General features: G+C 41.3%; 2 protein-coding genes across 22 annotated transcripts in view; one reads left to right on the top strand and one right to left on the bottom strand.

Annotated features, from left to right (window-relative positions):
* The window catches only part of ITCH (itchy E3 ubiquitin protein ligase), a 155,233-nt gene that overhangs the window by 109,806 nt on the left and 23,427 nt on the right, over nt 1-22,000 (bottom strand). The window lies entirely within an intron of this gene.
* Nucleotides 16,781-18,123, top strand: LOC112928235 (Y-box-binding protein 1). The gene is given in 3 exon segments (XM_026009867.2): nt 16,781-16,872; nt 16,874-17,490; nt 17,493-18,123. Coding segments are annotated over 3 exon segments (948 nt in total). The 5' UTR covers nt 16,781-16,810; the 3' UTR covers nt 17,762-18,123.

Genomic DNA, 22,000 nt, shown 5'->3' on the forward strand with positions numbered 1-22,000 from the left:
AATGTTCTAAAATGTGGGTGTATATGGAGAATGGGGGTGGTTTCCTCACACCAAGCAGTTCTGATATCAGCTGGGTGTCCTACAACTTAAATTTGACAGTACCCACCCAGAGATAGTGTCAGATCCCACAGGTTAAGTGAGGAGTCCTACAAGCTCCTCCACCCCACTACAGATGCTAGTCCCAAGTCCAAGTTGTCTTGTTCTGACTAACCAGCTATAGATTGGAGGAACTAATGTCCACCGCCTTAGGTTTGATTAATTTGCTGTAGTGGCTCACAAAACTCATACATATTACTACTTCATAGATTACCAGTTTATTATAAAAGAATATCACTCAGTAACAGCCAGATGAAAGAAATGCATAGGGCAAGGTATGGGGAAAAGGTGTGAAGCTTCCAAGTCCTCAGGGAGCATACCACTCTCCCCAAATCTTCTTGTAATTCAGCAACCGGCAAGCTCTCGGAACCCCATCCTTTTAGACTTTTATGGAGGCTGTTACACAGGTGTGGCCAATTAAGCTACTAGCAACTGAACTCAGATCCCCCGCCCCTCTCTTCATTGGAAGGTAGGACTGAAAGGTCCCATTTCTAAGTGGTTGGCTCCTCAGGCACCTAGCTTCCATCCTTAAGACATCAATGAAGTCGTATCATTAACATAACAAAGGACATCTTAATCACTCTCAACAGGAAATTCAAAGTTTTAGGAGCTCTGTGTCAGGAACAGGGTTGAAAACCACGGACAGGCAGCCCCGGTGGTGCAGCGGTTTGGCGCTGCCTGCAGCCTGGGGTGTGATCCTGGAGATCCGGGATCGAGTCCCACATCAGGCTCCCTGCATGGAGCCTGCTTCTCCCTCTGCCTCTCTCTGTCTCTATGAATAAATAAATAAAATCTTTAAAAAAAAAAAAAAAAAAGAAAAGAAAACCAGGGACACCTGGGTGGCTCAGCGGTGGAGGTTTGACCCAGGGCGTGATCCTGGGGTCTGTCCCACATCGGGCTCTTGCAGAGAGCCTGTTTCTCTCTTTCTCTCTCTCTCATATGAATAAATAAATAAAATCTTTTAAAAACATACATATTTTTATTATAAAATCACAATATCACATTGTGCCTTTTGTAAGGAAGGACATTTTATTTTAATAAAGTCTAATTTCTAAATTTTGTCTTTCATGGATTGTATCTTTGGTGTTATATCCAAAAACTCGTTGCCATCTCTTCAACAAATGGTGCTAGGACAACTGCACAACCATATGTAAAAAAATTAAGTTGGACCCCTACAAAGAACTGTGATTGTATGTTTTGAACTGTCTGGAAGTTACATGAAGGACTGGCTCAAGAACTTCTCTTGCTTTTGACTTCCTTACCTGGGAGCTTCCTTAGGGCTGAGTTCACTACCCAGGCAATTTGTCAAAAAAATTTAAAAGTAAATGTATTAAACCCCACCACCTGCGGCAAAGGATAATAGGTGGAGTACACAATAGATATACTGAAAAGACTGGAAAGGAAGAGACTAGAGAACAAGACATTTGAAGGAATGAGGGCTTTGAAAAACTCTGGGTATTCTGTTAAATCTAGAAGTCCAAGTACAGGAGAAGATCCTGGCTCTTAACTCTGACTGACCTTCAGGCTCCATCCAATCAGGAAGTAAAGGCTAATACCGTTTTAAACTGCCCAACACAGCCAATCTGAAAACATGGTAGTGTAGGGGGGAAAGGAGGGGAAGGCTGGTTTCAAGTTTTGTTGTTGTTGTTGTTTTAATATTTTATTTATTTATTCAAGAGAGAAAGAGAGAGAGAGAGAGAGGCAGAGACACAGGCAGAGAGAGAATCAGGCCCCTTGCTGGGAGCCCGACCTGGGACTCAATCCCGGCACTCGAGGACCGCGCAGTGGGCCAAAGGCAGGAGCCAAACTGCTGAGCCACCCAGGGATCCCCTGGTTTCAAGTTTTTAAGGATATCAGTCAAATCACTACCTGACCACTAAACTAACAGAATACAGACTTCAGTGGCCATACATGATAAAGAATACAGACTACACAAAATTAGTTTGGAATTCATCAAATAAGCAAAGAACCACAATAAGCAGCAATAAGAAACCATGAAGGGGGGGGTGAGGGGCCTGGGTGGCTCAGTCAAAAGCATCAAACTTTTTTTTTTTTTAAAGATTTTATTTATTTATGAAAGACACACACAGAGAAGGGCAGAGACACAGACAGATGGAGAAGCAGGCAGGGAGCCTGATGTGGGACTCGGACCCCAGGACCCCGGGGATCACGCCCTGGACCAAAGGCAGACACTCAACCACTCAACGGCTGAGCCACCTGGGCGTCCCCGGTTAAGCATCAAACTTACTCCTGAGATTCAGCCCTGTATCCTGGCTCCTGCTCAGCAGAGTCTGCTTGAGATTCTCTCTACTCTCCCTCTGCCCCTCCCTATGTGTGTGTGCTCTAGCTCTCTCAAATAAATAAATAAATCTTAAAAAAAGAAAGAAACCATGAAATGGGAAAAGAATTTGATATCCAGAGTTGCTGCACTATAAATTCAAAATGTTCGGTTTTTCATACTAGCAAACCAAATTCAATAGCACTTAATACACAATGACCAAGTGAAATTCATTACTGGGTTGCAAGGATGGATCAACATACAAAAATTGGTGTGTTATACATTAAAAGAACTAAGGCTAAAAATCACATGATCATCACAATTGATGTAAAACAAAAGCATTTGACAAAATTCAATGAGTCTTTCATGATAAAAACTGTCAAACTAGGAATAAAGAAAATTAACAAAATGAAGAGTACATATGAAAAGCCCACAACTAATATCATACTCGATGAAAAACTGAAAACTTGTCCTCCAATACTAGGAAGAAGACAAAATACCAACTCCCACCACTTTTATTTAACATAGTACTTTAAGTCCTAGCCAAGGCAACCGGCCAGGAAAAAAAATAAATACGACAATCCCATTTACAATAGCACCAAAAGGAATAAAATACTTAGGAATCAACTTAACAAAAGAGATGAAAACTACAAAACTCTGCTGAAAGAAAATAAAGAAGCAAGGTACCGGGGTCACTTAGTTGGTTAAGCATCTGCCTTTGGCTCAGGTCATGATGGGGGTCTCCCAGGATTCTGGTATGGGGTCTCGAATCAAGGTCCCTGCTCTCTTGCACAAGTTCTTTCATTCAAATAAACAAATGAAATCTTTTGTTTAAATTAATTAATTAAAGAAGCCACAGGGGCACATGAGTGGCACAGTGGTTGAGCATCTGCCTTTGGCTCAGTTAGTGATCCCGGAGTCCTACGATCAAGTCTTGCATCAGCCTCCCCGCGGGGAACCTGTTTCTCCCTCTGCCTATGTCTCGGACTCTCTCTCTGTGTCTCTCATAAATAAATAAATGAAATCTTAAACACACACACACACACACAAATACATGGAAAGCGATCCATATTCATGGTTTGTAAGATTTACAGATTCAGTACAATCCCATTCAAAATCCCAATGGCAGGATGCCTGGTTGGCTCATTGGTTGAGCATCTGCCTTTGGCTCAGGGCATGATCCTGGAGTCCCGGGATAGAGTCCCACATCGGGCTCCCTGCATGGAGCCTGCTTCTCCCTCTGCCTCTATCTCTGCGCCTCTGTGTGTGTGTCTCATGAATAAATAAATAAACTCTTTAAAAAATCCAAAAAATAAATTAAATTTAATTTAAAATTCCCAATGGCTTTTTTTAAATAAGATTTTGTTTATTTATTCATGAGACACACAGAGAAAGAGAGAGAGAGGCAGAGACACAGGCAGAGGGAGAAGCAGGCTCCATGAAGGGACCCCGATGTAGGACTCAATCTTGAGACTCCAGGATCATGCCCTGGACCAAAGGCAGGCGCTAGACTGCTGAGCCACCCAGGCGTCCCTCAATGGCATTTTTTTAAAGAAAAAACAACCCTAAAGTTCAAATAGAACTAGATATAACACCAAAAACAAAACGAAACTGGATATAAATTAAAAGCAACAATTTTGTACTTCAAAACCATCATTAAGAAGCGAGAAGCCAAGGGGATCCTGTGGCTCAGAGATTTCGGGCCTGCCTTCTGCCCTGAGTGTGATCCTAGAGTACGGGGATCAAATCCCACATCAGGCTCCCTGCATGGAGCCTATTTCTCCCTGCCTGTGTCTCTGCCTCTCTCTCTGTTTGTCTCTCATGAATAAATAAATAAAATCTTTAAAAAAAAAAAAAAAAAAAACGAAGTGAGAAGCCAGGCTCAGTCAGTTAAGTAAGACTCTGGTGATTTCAGCTCAGGTCATGATCTCATAGGTGGTGAGATCAAGCCCTTCTCATTGGGACCGGGTAGAGAATCCCAGCTCGACAAAGAATCTGCTTGGGATTCGCTCTCTCCCTCTCCCTCTGCCTCTCCCTCCAGTTGCTTGCACACCTCTCTCACAAATAAACAAATCTTAAAAAAAAAAAACAAGAAGCCAACCCACAAAATGCAGGATAATTTTTGTAAATCATACATATCTGACAAAAGTATCTAAACATATGAAGGAAAAAAAAATTTAAAAAAAAAAAAAAAAGGGGATCCCTGGGTGGCGCAGCGGTTTGGCGCCTGCCTTTGGCCCAGGGCGTGATCCTGGAGACCCGGGATCGAGTCCCACGTCAGGCTCCCGGTGTATGGAGCCTGCTTCTCCCTCTGCCTGTGTCTCTGCCTCTCTCTCTCTCTGTATGACTATCATAAATAAATAATTAAAAAAATTTAAAAAAAAATAATAAACATATGAAGAACTCTCAAAAAAGACGTTCAGTTCAACGACTGAAAAACTGGCAAAATACCTAAGTACACATTTCTCCAAAGATACACAAATGGCCAAAAAACACATGAAAACATACTCAACATCATTAATCATCACAGACATACAAACCAAAATCAAAATAACACTTCATACTTACTAGGATGTCTATAATTAATATGACCAATAACTAGTACTGATAAGGGGTACCTGGGTGGTTCAGTGGTTGAGCGTTAGCCTTAGGCTCAAGTCGTGATCCCAGAGTCCTGGGATAGAGTCCCACATCAGGCTCCTCACAGGAAGCCTGCGTCTCCCTCCGCCTTTACTCTGTCTCTCTCTGTGTCTCTCATGAATAAATAAAATCTTTAAAAACAAACAAAAAGGGGATCCCTGGGTGGCGCAGCGGTTTGGCGCCTGCCTTTGGCCCGGGGCGCGATCCTGGAGACCCGGGATCGAGTCCCACGTCGGGCTCCCGGTGCATGGAGCCTGCTTCTCCCTCTGCCTGTGACTCTCTGCCTCTCTCTCTCTCTCTGTGTGACTATCATAAATAAATGAAAATTGGAAAAAAAAATAAATAAATAAATAAATAAATAAAAACAAACAAAAAAAACAGTATTGATGAGGATATACAAAATTAGAATCTTCGTACAATGCTAATGGGAATGTAAAATGGTGCAGCTGCGATGGAACAGTTTTGTGGTTCCTCAAAAAAGTAAAACACTGAATTATCCCATTACAGCAATTCTTCTCTAGGTATATACCAAGAGAAGAGAAATGAAAACACACAAAAACCTGAACATGAATGTTCGCAGCAATACTATTCATAAGAGTCAGAAAACACAAACAACCCAAATGTCCATGTCCATCAAACAATGAACAGATTTTTTCAATGTGGTATATTCATACAATGGAATATTATTCAGCAATAAAAAGAAATAAAGCACTGATAAAATCTGTACCATAGACAAACCCTGAAAATACTATGCTAAGTATAAGAAGCCAGTCTCAAAGGACTAGATATTATATGATTCTATTTACATGAAATGTCGAGTAAACTAAGCCACAGACATAGTAAGTAGATTATTGATTGCCTAGGGCTGAGCAGATGTGGGATTTGGGATGAGAGCTAAGAGACACAAAGATTCCTTTTTGGGGTAATTATTAGGTTTCAAAATTGATTGTTGAGGAGCACCTGGGTGGTTCAGTTAAAGCATTTGCCTTCCGGTCAGGTCACGATCTCAGGGTCCTCTGATGGAATCCCACATTGGGCTCCCTGCTCAGCAGAGAATCGGCTTCTTTCTCTGCCCCTCACCCTCTCTCTCTGCTTCTCCCTCTTCCCCTTACCCCACTCATGCTCTCACTTTCTCTCAAATAAATGAATACAATCTTTTTTATTTTTAAAGATTTTATTTATTTATTCATGGGAGACACACAGAGAGGCGGAGACACAGGCAGAGGGGAGAAGCAGGCTCCATGCAGGGAGCCTGACGTGGGACTCAATCCAGGGTCTCCAGGATCAGGCCCTGGGCTGAAGGTGGCACTAAACCACTGAACCACCCAGGCTGCCCAAAGACAAGGATTCTTTTCTTTTTCTTTTTTTTTTAAGACAAGGATTTTTTTTTAATTATTTATTTATTTATGATAGTCACACACAGAGAGAGAGAAAGAGAGAGTGAGAGAGGCAGAGACATAGGCAGAGGGAGAAGCAGGCTCCATGCACCAGGAGCCCGACGTGGGATTCGATCCCGGGTCTCCAGGATCGCGCCCTGGGCCAAAGGCAGGCGCTAAACCGCTGCACCACCCAGGGATCCCAAGACAAGGATTCTTAAAGGAAGTTCTGCAATTTAAGATATAAAAATGACTAAGAAAGTGGTAAACATTAGGTAAACATAAAATACGTAAAAGAATGTCTAATTTGGGAATTTAAAAATATAAAACTAAAAAAATAAAATTAAAAATATAAAACTGGGGATCCCTGGGTGGTGCAGCGGTTTAGCGCCTGCCTTTGGCCCAGGGCGTGAGCCTGGAGACCCAGGATCGAATCCCACATTGGGCTCCCGGTGCATGGAGCCTGCTTCTCCCTCTCCCTGTGTCTCTGCCTCTCTCTCTCTCTATCATAAATAAATAAAAATTTTTAAAAAATAAATAAATAAATAAAATAAAATAAAAATATAAAACTAAAATACTAAATAATAGCATTAAAATCTGGAATGGAGACAACTGGAGTTTAGTTTTAAGATCTTTCGATTGTTCAGCAAGGCAAAGATACCAATTAACTTTTGTGAAGTTAATATGCAAGTTAATTTCAAAGAGATGCAACAAAAATTTAAAAACAGCACAAAAAAAATAAAAATAAAAAATAAAAACAGAGCACACGGATTTCCAAACCAGTATAGAGAAAAAAGATCTGAGAGAAAAAAATATATGAATCCAAGAGAATGCAGGAAGTAAATAAAAAGAGAAAAAAATGAAATATGTAGAGAAAGGTCTTTTACAAAATGATAGATTACACATGCACATCTGAATTCCTTTTCAAATTCCCTCTAAACTCTAGCAAAAATAAAAAAAAAATTTTAAGATTTTATTTATTCATTCATGAGAGTCACACACACACACACACACAGAGAGAGAGAGAGAGAGAGAGAGAGAGAGAGAGAGGCAAAGACACAAAGGGAGAAGCAGGTTCCATGCAGGGAGCCCGACATAGAACTCGATCCTGGGTCTCCAGGATCAGGCCCTGGGCTGAAGGTGGCGCTAAACTGCTGAGCCACCGGGCTGCCCAGCAAAAAAAAGTTTTAAACCCAAGAAGCAACTAGAGTAAATAAGGAAAATCAGAAGTAGAGACAACAAGCAAATAACTTTAGTAAGCTACAAATCTGACAGACCAATGCTAATTGACCACACACCGAAGAAAGTTGACTCCTATGTTGGTAATAGGGAAAAGCAGAGAACAAAGATGGTTTAAATTGTAGCATCTTCAACATAGGCACCAGGTAATTCTGGAAGTAGAGCATAATGTTAAGCAGGATTGTTTAAAAGCTATCTACCGAGCATACTGATTCCTAAATTCCCTATTTCACACCAGAAGGATCTGGTGTTTTTTTTCCCTCTGGAGAGGGTAAAGTAGAGCATCTCTGGAATGGGAGATGCCAGGCACAGTGGAAAGACGGACAACCATATCAAAAACAGGAGAATTAGGGGTGGCTCAATCAGTTAAGCATCTGCCTTAGGCTGGGGTCATTATCCCGGAGTCCAGGGGCTCAGGGTTCAGGATCCCTGCTAAGTGGGGAGCCTGCTTCTCCTTCTCCCTCTGATCCTCCCCCCTGCTTGTGCTCCCTCTCATTCTCACTCACACTCTCCCTCAAATAAATAAAATCTTTAAAAAAACAGAATTAAAAGAACATATGCAAACAATGACAAAACTCTCATTCTCCTTTCCCACGTGGCTATAGCCCACTGTAGTTATTAAGACTTAACCAGGGATGCCTGGGTGGCTCAGCCGTTAAGCATCTGCCTTCGGCCCAGGGTGTGATCCTGGAGTCCAGGATCGAGTCCCACATCAGGCTCCCAGCATGGAGCCTGCCTATGTCTGTTCTCTGTATCTCTCATGAATAAGAGAAAAAAAAAAGTTTAATCAACCAGGCAGCAGATAGGAGGAGTCTTTTTATGAAGTTTGCCAACTTCATAAAAGGTTATCTACCAGATAACCCTATAGTGAGGTTCTCTATTAACAAGCTTCTCCTTCCTACATGCACACTCAGAACTCCCAGCCTGATTTTTAGTCTCCCATCCTTAAACATCAAATACTACACACCAAGCAATGTGAAAAGCTTCTATCATGAAGTGATGCCAAGGAAAAACAAAGAAAACTTAAAAAAATATATTAACATCCTCAGAGAGATGAAAAGATACTACATTCATGAAACAAAAATAGGATGCCATAAAAAAAAAAAAAAAAGAAATTTCAGAGAAGGAGGGAGGAATTAGCATGAAAGCTGTCCCCAAGAGGAACAGCCTACTTATGGAGACGGGATACATCAATTTGGTCAGCTTGGTAGTCTGAAATTGCAAGCTCTGCACATAGACTGTCAAAACACTAGAATAGGAATCAACTGATACCTGCTGCTGCCAGACTAACAAAATAATTTGGTTGCCAGAGCTTATAATTTTAGATAATCTTGCAACTTTAAACTATTTTTTAGTCCCTGTTGGACTAGCTAACATGTCCTAGTTTTCCTAGGAGACCTGACTACATAGTTTTCTACTCCTCATTTTCTTAAATATCTTTACACTTAAAATCCTGTTACCTAAGAAACCTTGCAATTTGAGAAAGATTAACTAATATAATTTCCAAATACATTAAAGAAGAAATATAGATTCTGAATGACAAATGTGATCAATGTCACCTAATTAACAATCATACAATATTTAAGTAAGCAGTATCACATTCATTTTGGTTATTAGATAACAAAATGTCTTCAATCTGATGCTCTGAAATAGGAATTTTTCTGTAAAGGGCCAGGGAGTAACCATTTTAAATTTTGTGATCCATGTGATCTGTTACAACTACACAAGTACTTGTAGTGTGACAATTGCTATTAGACAACACATAAAATGAATGAATGAGACTTTATTCCAGAAAAACTATTCACATAAACTTCCTGAAGTCCAGATTCCTTCAAGCATGGGCCAATTTGTTAACCCCCTGCCCTCAAGCATCAAAGTGAAAAAACTAGATACCATTTAAGAAACACCCTATAAGGGGCACTTGGGTAGCTCAGCTGGTTGAGGTTTTGGTTCAGGTCATGATCTCATGGATCATGAGACTGAGCTCTGTGTCTGACTCAGAGCTTAGCAGGGAGTCTGCTTGAGATTTTTGCCCTCTGCTCCTTCCTCTCCTCATTTGCATGTATGAGTGCTCTCTAAAAAGTCTTAAAAAAAAAAACACTCTACACACAACACGTTACACCTGAAAACTGGGAAATATGGAAGGGGCAATATTCCTTGAGACATTATAATAAAACAGTTGGATATGAGTGGATAATCTCATAATCATTTTACATTCTTCTCTTTATCCACATCACTACTCCCTTCATTTTGTTCTCCTTATAGTATCCTACTAATTTCAACATTTCTCCTTGTCTAACCCCACTCTGTCCATACAGTGTTGTCAAAAGGATTTTTAAGATGAATTCTCTACACCTCTAATGATCCTCACACTTGCCTATTCTTTTTTTTAAACTTGCCTATTCTTTTAACTCACCTTCCACTCTCATATTTACCCCATGTTTCAGCCATACAGAATTATTTATCCTATTCCAACAATCTGTTTAATACTTCTGTGATTTACTTCTCCTGTTTCTTCTGTTCAAAATGTACTCTGCTCCTTCCTTAACTCTTCTTATCCGTCAACATTCTTCCCAAGCATTTCATCTGGTAGCCTTCCCTCAATTCTGAAGCAGATATAATGAATTTCTTCTCTTTAACTGTACTGCATGTATTCCAGGAGATATTATAACATGGCAATTAAATGTGCAGGCTTTGGAGTCAGGCTGATCTAGATCCACAAATCATCACTGGTATTTACCGTGCAAACATGAACAAATTATTAATCTCTGAGCCATGGGGATCCCTGGGTGGCTCAGCGGTTTAGCGCCTGCCTTTGGCCCAGGGCATGATCCTGGAGTCCCGGGATCAAGTCCCACATCGGGCTCCCGGCATGGAGCCTGCTTTTCCCTCCTCCTGTGTCTCTGCCTCTCTCTCTCTGTCTATGATAAATAAATAAATAAACAAACAAACAAATAAATCTTTAAAAAATAATAATATGGGCAGCCCCGGTGGCTCAGCGGTTTAGTGCCACCTTCAGCCCAGGGTCTGATCCTGGAGACCCGGGATCGAGTCCCATGTTGGGCTCCCTGCATGGAGCCTGCTTCTCCCTCTGCCTGTGTCTCTGCCTCTCTCTCTCTCTCTCTCTCTGTCTCATGAATAAATAAATAAAATCTTAAAATAATAATAATAATAATAATCTCTGAGCCATGCCTTCTTCATCCATAAAATAGGGATCATTTTATAGTAGTTTTGTCTTAAAGACTGAGATAATAGGGGCAGCCCCAGTGGCTCAGTGTTTTAGTGCCTGCCTTCAGCCTGGGGCCTGATCCTGGAGACCCGGGATCGAGTCCCGTATCGGGCTCCCTACATGGAGCCTGCTTCTCCCTCTGTGTCTCTGCCTCTCTCTCTTTCTATCATGAATAAATAAATAAAATCTTAAAAAATAAAAAAAGATTGAGATAATACCTGTAAAGTGCTATAGGCAGTTTTAAACTTAACAAGTGTTCAATAGCTCTGTCCCTTATCTGTTTGCAAATCTATCTCCTCTTTCAAACTGTTTTCTTGAGATCAGGGGCCATTCATCTTTACAATGCTACAGCTGGACACAATGCCTGAAGCACCTTAAGAGTAAGGCCTTCAAAAATCTGTTGAATCAATCAATCAATATTTAATATTTATGATACTCAAGGTGAACTTTTCTCTAACATCTCAGAAGAACTTAAATTTAGGATATCTTTCTTACTAAACACTAAAAAGTGTAAAAACATCTATTACAATTCAAAGGACTCAGTACTGTCCAACACTTCTCCAAATAAATGGGAGTACTAGTAACCTGTAAAAAAGAGTCTCTACTTATAAATAAATGGTTACAAAGGGTATTTGTTTTTGTTTATGTATATATACATATATATACTTCTATATATGTATATCCTTATATATAACAATAGAAAGGGGGGATCCCTGGGTGGTGCAGCGGTTTAGCGCCTGCCTTTGGCCCAAGGCGCGATCCTGGAGACCTGGGATCGAGTCCCACGTCAGGCTCCCGGTGCATGGAGCCTGCTTCTCCCTCTGCCTGTGTCTCTGTCTCTCTCTCTATCATAAATAAATAAAAATTAAAAAAAAAAAAAAAACAATAGAAAGGCAATCAATGAATACATGCTACAGAAAGTTTCCCATCATAACAGTAAAAACCACAGATTTCATAGATTTACAGAGGCGCCTCAGTGGCTCAGTTAAGTAAAGCATCTGATTCCTTGATTTCAGCTCAGGTTTTTTTTTTGTTTTGTTTTGTTTTTAATTTTTATTTATTTATGATAGTCACAGAGAGATAGAGAGAGAGGCAGAGACACAGGCAGAGGGAGAAGCAGGCTCCATGCACCGGGAGCCCGACGTGGGATTCGATCCCGGGTCTCCAGGATCGCGCCCTGGGCCAAAGGCAGGCGCCAAACCGCTGCGCCACCCAGGGATCCCTCAGCTCAGGTTTTGATCTCAGGGTTGTGAGTTCAAGTCACCCATGGAGCTTACTTAAAAAAACAAAGTGACTGGCACCTGGGTGGCTCAGTTGGTTGGGTATCTGCCTTTGACTCGGGTCATGATTTCTAGATCCTGGGATTGAGCCCCACATTGAGCTCCCTGTTCTGCGGGAAGTCTGTTTCTCTCCCCCTCTATTCCCTCTCTCAGTGCCCCTGGTGGTATGCTCCCTCTCAAGCATATAAAAAAAAGATTAAATTAAATTTAAAAATGAAAAACAAAAAAACCCATAGATTTACAAAGATAAGAAGGCCTGCTCTTCTAGAATTCAAAATATGAGGAAAAGCCAAATATAAATAATTAGAATTATAGGAAACTGACACTGTGTTCTCAATATGTGCAAGTAACATGAGTAAGGAAATACAGGCTGTAGTAATTACTTCTAACTTTGTAGGGAGGAAGAATTCAAACAAGATGCCACAGAAGAGAAACACTTGTGGGTGAAAAGGATAATAATAGGAAGAGAACAGGAGATCTGCCTAAATTTAGTCAACAAACAAGGCACAAAGGGGGAAATGAGACAATACAAAAATAATGGACTTCAAAAATCAATACACTGGGCACCAAGGCCCAGCTCTGTTGTTATAAATATTAGAAAGAAACAAAACTTGTAATTCACAAGCAATGTGAATGTCTTCCTAGAAAACCCAAAGCCTCCACATAAGACAACTAAGAATAACCTAGAAAACTGACCAGTACCATGGACAAAGTGAAAAGCAAAAAACATTTAAGTGAAAATAGTAAAAAAAAAATTTTATCTCAAAAGCCAACGACTTTTGGGTGACTATACAAATTTGAGAACATAAAACACATTCATAACACAGCAACACAAAGAGAAAAACACACCACCACTTAGGGTGGCATCCCTAGAATTCAGATGGAATTAAAAAAGAAAGAATATATAAAAGATTTTAATGCTTGGCTAATTATAAGTCTAGAAGCTACAGTAGCTAGTCTCAAAAATGTGTTTTCCCCCCACCCCAAATCCTAACCTCCTGCTATTCAAAACTCTTATGTAATTCCCCTGACAGTAACACAAGGTAGGCCTATATAACCAACAGAATATGGTGGAAATAACAGTGTACTATATCCAAAGCTAGGTCATAAAAGGCATTACAAATGTTTGCCTTGATCCCTGGGATTGCTTGTTCTGGGAGAAGTCAGCTACCATACTATGTAGACATCCAAGTGGTCCTACGGAGATGGCCAGGTAAAAAGGAAATGAAGCCTCCCACCAAAAACCAGCATCAATTTGCTAAAGATGAGGGAGCCACCTTGGAAGCAGATATTCCAGTCCCAGTTAAGGCTAAAATGATTGCAGCCTGTTATCTAATTACAACATCAAGAGAGACCTTAAGCCACAACTGCTCAGCCAAGCTGCTCCCAAATTTCTCACCCGAAGAAAACGCAGAAGATAGTAAGTTATTATTTTAAGCCACTGAATTTTGGGATAATGTACTGTATAGCAATAAAACACTAACAGAGAAGCTAAGGTATAATTCTGGCTAAGTACTAGGGTAAAGTAAGATCTCTGCTCTAAATTACATGAATAAGAAAACTTACACTGAAGTACCAACCTAACATGCTTAGAACCTATACTGAAGTTCTTACAACTCAAATAGAGGATGCATACTTATTTTACATTTGGTAATGATTGATTTCGTAAAAGATAAAGCAAACGGTAAGATAAAATATGGGAGAGTGATCATTTTTCAACCAAATTAGGGTGGTTTTGATTGTGAACAGGGACTAGATGAAATGTTATGTCAACAGGAATAAACCAGACCTATACTAGACAAGCCATGACATAAAGCCACCCTAATTATGGATGATATGCATGGAAATGTAAACTACTAAAATAAGGTGGTATTAAAAAAAAGTATTAAATTCAGGAGGCTGCAAAAACCACAACCATCATCATAATAAAAAGTTACTAGTCTGGACAGCTAAGTGGCTCAATCAGTTAAGCATCCGACTTGATTTTGGTTCAGGTCATGCTCTCAGAGTTGTGATCCCTGTATCAGTTCTGTGCTGGGCATGGAGCCTGCCTAAGATTCTCTTCCCCCAACCCCCGCCGTGTCTTTCATGAATAAATAAATAAAATATTTTTTAAAAATTTTCAGGGGATCCCAGGGTGGCTCAGCGGTTTAGCGCCTGCCTTTGGCCCAGGGCGTGATCCTGGAGTCCTGGGATAGAGTCCCGTGTCAGGCTCCCTGCATGGAGCCTGCTTCTCCGTCTGCCTGTGTCTCTGCCTCTCTCTCTCTCTCTCTCTCTCTCTCTCTCTCTCTCTCTCTGTCTCTCATGAATAAATAAATAAAATATATTTTTTTTAATTTTTAAAAAAATATTCTCTTTCCCCTTTTCCCTCTGCCCCTCCCACCCTAAGAAAAAAAAAAACTACTTTGGGGGCACCTGGCTGGCTCAGTGGAGCATGTGACTCTTGATCTCAGGATTTTGAGTTTGAGATCCACGTTGGGTATAGAGACTACTTAAAGCTAAAATCTTGGGATGCCCGGGTGGCTCAGTGCTTAAGCATCTGTCTTCGCCTCAGGGTGTGATCCTAGGGCCTGGGATCAAGTCCCACATCGTGCTCCTTGCAGGGAGACTGCTTTTCCTCTGGCTGTGTCTCTGCCTCTCTCTCTGTATGTCTCTCATGAATAAATAAATAAAATCTTAAAAAAAAAAAAAAAAGAATTTTACATGTAGTAACTCTTAACACGTTGAATAGTGGCTCCCAAAATGATTGTGTCCACATCCTATTCCCTGAAACCTACAAATGTGACTTCACTTGGAAAGAGTCTTTACAGATACAATTAGGAATTTCAAGATAATATCACCCAAATTATCTAGGTGAAACTTAAATCCAGTGACAATTGTCCTGTTAAGAGACCCACAGAAGGGATCCCTGGGTGGCGCAGCGGTTTGGCGCCTGCCTTTGGCCCAGGGCGCGATCCTGGAGACCCGGGATCGAATCCCACGTCGGGCTCCCGGTGCATGGAGCCTGCTTCTCCCTCTGCCTGTGTCTCTGCCTCTCTCTCTCACTGTGTGCCTATCATAAATAAATAAATTAAAAAAAAAAAAAGAGACCCACAGAAGGGGCACCTGGGTAGCTCAGTGGTTGAGCATCTGCCTTTGGCTCAGGTCATAATCCCAGGGTCCTGGGATCAGTCCTGCATCAGGCTCCCCTTGGGGAGCCTGCTTCTCCCTCTGCCTGTCTCTGCCTCTCTGTGTCTCATGAATAATAAAATCTTTAAGGAAAAAAAAAGACCCACAGAAAGTAGAAGAGAAAAAGTCCATGTAAAGACAGGTAGAGATTAAAATTATGCAGCCACAAGCCAAGGGACACCTAGAGGCACCAAGAGTTGGAAAACGGAAGGAAGAATTCTCCCTAGAGCTTTTACTTATTTTTTTTTTAAGATTATTGAGAGAGAGAGAGAGAGAGAGAGAGAGAGACAGGCAGAGACACAGGCAGAGGGAGAAGCAGGCTCCATGCCAGGAGCCTGATGTGGGACTCGATCCCGGGTCTCCAGGATCACGTCCTGGACCGAAGGCAGCGCCTAACCGCTGAGCCACCCAGGATGCCCTGTTACACAAAATACTTTAAATCAAAAAAGGTTATGAGGGACATCTGGGTGGCTCAGCAATTTAGCACTTCCCTTTGGCCCAGGGCATGATCCTGGAGTCCCAGGATGGAGCCAGCACCGAGCTCCCTGCAGGGAGCCTGCTTCTCCCTCTGCCTGTGTCACTCTGCTTCTCTCTCTCTCTCATGAATAAATAAATAAAATCTTAAAAAAAAAAAAAAAGAAAAGGTTATGAGACAAAGATGTTACAATATTAATAAAAGGCCCAAAACAGCAGGAAGACACAATGATTATAAACATGTACACAGGGATCCCTGGGTGGCGCAGCGGTTTGGCGCCTGCCTTTGGCCCAGGGCACGATCCTGGAGACCCGGGATCGAATCCCACATCGGGCTCCCGGTGCATGGAGCCTGCTTCTCCCTCTGCCTGTGTCTCTGCATCTCTCTCTCTCTCTGTGTGTGACTATCATAAATAAATAAAAAAAAAATTTAAAAAAAAATAAAATAAAATAAACATGTACACAGCTAATAACAGATCATCAAAATACATGAAGAAAAAACTGACATGCTTGAAGGTAGTAGACATTTCTGAGCATATTGAAAGGATTATATACCAAGTGGGTTTATTCCTGGCATTCAAGAATGGTTCAATATAAAAATTAATCAGGGCAGCCTGGGTGGCTCAGCGGTTTAGTGCCGCCTTCAGCCCAGGGCATGATCCTGGAGACCCAGGATTGAGTCTCACATCGGGCTCCCTGCATGGAGCCTGCTTCTCTCTGCCTGGTGTCTCTAGCTCGCTCTCTCTCGCTCTCTCTCTTTCTATCTCTCATGAATAAGTAAATAAAATCTTTAAAAAAATACAAAAATACAAAAATAAAATAAATTAAAATTCAAAAATAAGAATAAAAATTAATCAACATAATAATCATATTAAAAGAACAGGGGAGTTCGATCGGTAGCGGTAGCAGGAGCGGAGAGCGGACCCCAGAGAGCCCTGAGCAGCCCCACCGCCGCCTGGGGCCTAGTTACCATCACACCCCGGAGGAGCCGCAGCTGCCACAGCCGGCCCCAGTCACCATCACCGCAACCATGAGCAGCGAGGCCGAGACCCAGCAGCCGCCCGCCGCCCCCACCCCCCCCACCCCCTCAGCGCACCACGGGCAGCGGCGCAGGGAGCGGCGGCCCGGGCGGCCTCACATCGGCGGCGCCTGCCGGCGGGGACAAGAAGGTCATCGCAACGAAGGTTTTGGGAACAGTAAAATGGTTCAATGTAAGAAACGGATATGGTTTCATCAACAGGAATGACACCAAGGAAGATGTATTTGTACACCAGACTGCCATAAAGAAGAATAACCCCAGGAAGTACCTTCGCAGTGTAGGAGATGGAGAGACTGTGGAGTTTGATGTTGTTGAAGGAGAAAAGGGTGCGGAGGCAGCAAATGTTACAGGCCCTGGTGGAGTTCCAGTGCAAGGCAGTAAATATGCAGCAGACCGTAACCATTATAGACGCTATCCACGTCGCAGGGGTCCTCCACGCAATTACCAGCAGAATTACCAGAATAGTGAGAGTGGGGAAAAGAACGAGGGATCGGAAAGTGCTCCCGAAGGCCAGGCCCAACAGCGCCGGCCCTACCGCAGGCGACGGTTCCCACCTTACTACATGCGGAGACCCTACGGGCGTCAACCACAATATTCCAACCCTCCTGTGCAGGGAGAAGTGATGGAAGGTGCTGACAACCAGGGTGCAGGAGAACAAGGTAGACCAGTGAGAGTATGTATCGAGGTTATAGACCACGATTCCGTAGGGGTCCTCCTCACCAAAGACAGCCTAGAGAGGATGGAAATGAGGAAGATAAGGAAAATCAAGGAGATGAGACCCAAGGTCAGCAGCCACCTCAACGTCGGTACGGCCACAACTTCAATTACCGACGCAGACGCCCAGAAAACCCTAAACCACAAGATGGCAAAGAGACAAAAGCAGCCGATCCACCAGCTGAGAATTCGTCCCCTCCCGAGGCTGAGCAGGGCGGGGCTGAGTAAATGCCGGCTTACCATCTCTACCATCATCCGGTTTAGTCATCCAACATGAAGAAATGAAGATGAAATTCCAGCAATAAGAAATGAACAAAAGATTGGAGCTGAAGACCTTAAGTGCTTGCTTTTTGCCCATTGACCAAATAAATAGAACTATCTGCATTATCTATGCAGCATGGGGTTTTTATTATTTTTACCTAAAGACGTCTCTTTTTGGTAATGATAAACGTGTTTTAAAAAAAAAAAAAAAAAAAAAAGCCTGGTTTTTCTCAATACACCTTTAAAGGTTTTTAAATTGTTTCATATCTGGTCAAGTTGAGATTTTTAAGAACCTCATTTTTAATTTGTAATAAAAGTTTACAACTTGATTTTTTCAAAAAAGTCAACAAACGGCAAGCACCCATTAATAAAGGTCTTAAATAATTTAAAAAAAAAAAAAAGAAGAACAGGGACGCCTGGGTGGCTCAGCGATTGAGCGCCTTCTGTCTCCCCAGGACATGATTCTACAATCCCGGGATTGAGTCCCACATCGGGCTCACTGCATGAAGCCTGCTTCTCTCTCTGCCTCTCTCTGTGTGTCTCTCATGAATTAATAAATAATATCTTTAAAAAAAGAAAAAGAATGAAAGGAAAAAACATGATCATCTCAATTGATAGAGGAAAAGCATCTGACAAAATTTAAGACCCTTCCATGATAAAAAACATTCAACAAAGTAGGAAGAGAAGGGAACCACTTCAGTATGTTAATAAAGGCCACAAATGAAAATCCCACAACTGGCATAATACTCAATGGTGAAAGAATGAAAGCTTCTTGAAGACCAGGAATAAGGCAAGGATGCGCACTCTCACCACTTCCATTCAACAAAGCAATTAGGCAAGAAAAAGGAATAAAGGGAAACCTGAGTGACTTGGCGGTTGAGCATCTGCCTTCAGCTTAGGGTGTGATCTGGTGTCTGGGGATCCCACATTGGGGTCTCCACGGGGAGCCTACTTCTCCCTCTGCCTATCTCTCTCTCTCATGAATAAATAAAATATTTAAAATAAAAAAAAAAGAAAAAGGAATAAAAAGCGTTCAAGTTGGAAAGGAAGAAGTAAAATCCTGTTTGAAGATACGATCTTTTTTTTTTTTTAATTTTTTATTTATTTATGATAGTCACAGAGAGAGAGAGAGAGAGAGGCAGAGACACAGGCAGAGGGAGAAGCAGGCTCCATGCACCAGGAGCCCCACGTGGGATTTGATCCCGGGTCTCCAGGATCGCGTCCTGGGCCAAAGGCAGGCGCCAAACCGCTGCGCCACCCAGGGATCCCGAAGATACGATCTTAAATACAGAAAATCCTAGATATTCCACAAAAAAAAAAAAAAAGAAAGAAAGAAACTGTTAGAATAAATTCAGCAAACTAGTAAGATACAGAAATCAACACACAAAAACCTGCTGCAGGGATCCCTGGGTGGCGCAGCGGTTTGGCGCCTGCCTTTGGCCCAGGGCGCGATTCTGGAGACCCGGGATCGAATCCCACATCGGGCTCCCGGTGCATGGAGCCTGCTTCTCCCTCTGCCTGTGTCTCTGCCTCTCTCTCTCTCTCTCTGTGTGACTATCATAAATAAATTAAAACAAATTAAAAAAAAGAAAAAAAAAAAAAAAACCTGCTGCATTTACATTCACTAACAATCAAGAATCTGAACAGGAAATTAAAAAAAACAATTACATTTACAAACTCGGTCAGTTAAACATCTGCCTTCAGCTCCAGTCATGATCCTGGGGTCCTGGGATTCAGCCCCACATAGGCCTCCCTGCTCAGCAGCAAGCTTGCTTCTCCCTCTCCCTGCCCCTCCCCTGCTTTCTCTTACTGTCAAATAAATAAAATTTAAAAAGCATAACAATAAGACACTTAGGAATTAACCAATGAGGTAAAAGACATAACACTGAAAACTATAAAACACTGCTGAAAAAAATTAATGAAGACACAAATAAATGCAAAGATATTCTGTTTATTCTGTTTAAGTCTTAATATTGTTAAGATGTTAAAACTACCCAAAGAAGTCTACAGATTCAATGCAACCTCTATCAAAATCCCAATGATGTTTCTTGCAGAAACAGAAAATCCATCCTGAAATTTATATAGAATCTCCAGGGATCTTGAATAGCCAAAACAATCTTGAAAAAGAACAAAGTTAAAGGACTTATATTTCCTGATTTCAAAATTTAGTACAAAGTTGCAATAATCAAAACATTGTGGTACTGGTATAGAAACAGACATACAAACTTATTCCACTGGACTAGAATAGACAGCCCAAAAATAAACTCTTACATATAAAGTAAAATGATTTTTGACAAGGGTGCCAAAACCAAAGGGGAAAGGACAGTCTTTTCAACAAATGGTGCTGGGAAAACCAGATGTCCACTTGCAAAAGAATAAAGTTGGACCCTTACCTAACACCATTTACAAAAATTAAAAATGGATCAAAGACCTAAATGCTAAGACCTAAAAATATAACTGTTAGAAGAAAATAGGACAAATGCTTTACAACAGTGGATTTGGCAATGATTCCTTGCATATGACACCAAAGGTATAGGCAACAAAAGAAAAAAAAAAGATAAATTGGACTTCACAAAAATTGAAAACTTTTGTGCAAAAGATGCTATCAACAGAATGAAAAGACAACCTACAAAACAGGAGAAAATAGCTGCAAATCATTCATCTAAAGGATTAATATTCAGAATATACAGAGCACTCCTAAAACTCAACAACAAAACCTTAATTCAAAAATGGACAAAGTGCCTGAACTGACATTTCTCCAGAGAATGGCCAGTAAGTACATGAAAAGACACTCAACACCACTAATTAGGGAAATGCAAATCAAAACCACAATGAAATACCAACTCACACCCATTAGGATGACTACTATCAAAAAAACTAAGATAATATTGTCAAAGACGTAGAGAAATTATAATCCTTGTGCACTGATGGTTGTAACATGAAAGGATATAGCTGCTATGGGAAACTGTATGGTGGTTCCTAAAAAATGTAAAAATAGAATTACCATATAATTCCACTTCTTGCTATGTACCCAGAAGAATTGAAAGTAGGGTCTAGAAAAGATTATTTGTACACACGAGTTCATAGCAGCATTGTTCACAATAGCTAAAATGTGGAAGTAATCCAACTGTCCATCAATGGATGAATGGATAAGCAAAATACAGTATATACATACAATGGAATAATATTAGGAAGGAAACTGGAGCACACGGATAGCTCAGTCAGTTACGTATCTGCCTTCTACTCAGGTCATGATCTCAGGATCCTGGGCTCCTGCTCAGCAGAGTCCACTTCTCCTTCTGCCCTTGCCCTCTGTCTGTCTGTCTCTCTCACATGTGCTCTAATAAATAAATAAAATCTTAAAAAAAAGGGGGGGGGATTCTGACACATGCTATAACATGGATGGACCTTTAGGACATTATGCTAAGTGAAATAAGCCAACCACAAAAAGATGATTCCATTTACATGAGGTACTTAGAGTAGTCAAAAGGAGACCGAAAGTACAGTTACTAAGGGCTCAGAGGAGGAGGGTTATGGAGAGGTATTGTTTACTGGGGTATAGAGTTTCAAATTTTTTTTTTTTATTTTTTTTTTTTAGAGTTTCAATTTTTTAAGACAAAAAGAGTTCTAGAAATGGATGGTGGTGATGACTGCATAATGATATGAATGAGTACCACTGAACTGTACACTTAAAAATGGTTATGATGGGAGCACCCAGGTGGCTCAGTTGGTTACGAGTCTGACTCTTGGTTTCAGCTCAGGTCTTGATCTTGGGGTCCTGAAATCAAGCCCTGCTGCATCAGGCTCCACGCTCAGCAGGGAGTTGGCTTCCCCTCTCCATCTCCTTTTGCCCTTCCCTCCACTTGCGTAATCTCTAAAATAATAAATAAATCTTTTAAGAAATAGTTACGATGGTAAATTTTACAATGGTTATATGCATTGTAACACAATTTCAAAAGGGCAGAAGGTGGGCAGCCCAGGTGGCTTAGCAGTTTAGTGCTGCCTTCAGCCCAGGGCACGATCCTGGAGTTCCGGGATGGAGTCCCACATGAGGCTCCTTGCATGGAGCCTGCTTCTCTCTCTGCCTGTGTCTCTGCCTCTGTGTGTGTGTGTCTTTCATGAATGAATAAATAAAATCTTTTATAAATAAATAAATAAATGAATGAATGAATGAATGAATAAATAAATAAATAAAATCTTTTTAGA

The sequence above is a fragment of the Vulpes vulpes genome, chromosome 14 (assembly GCF_048418805.1).
Source record: "Vulpes vulpes isolate BD-2025 chromosome 14, VulVul3, whole genome shotgun sequence".
In the NCBI taxonomy this organism is placed as follows: Eukaryota; Metazoa; Chordata; class Mammalia; order Carnivora; family Canidae; genus Vulpes; species Vulpes vulpes.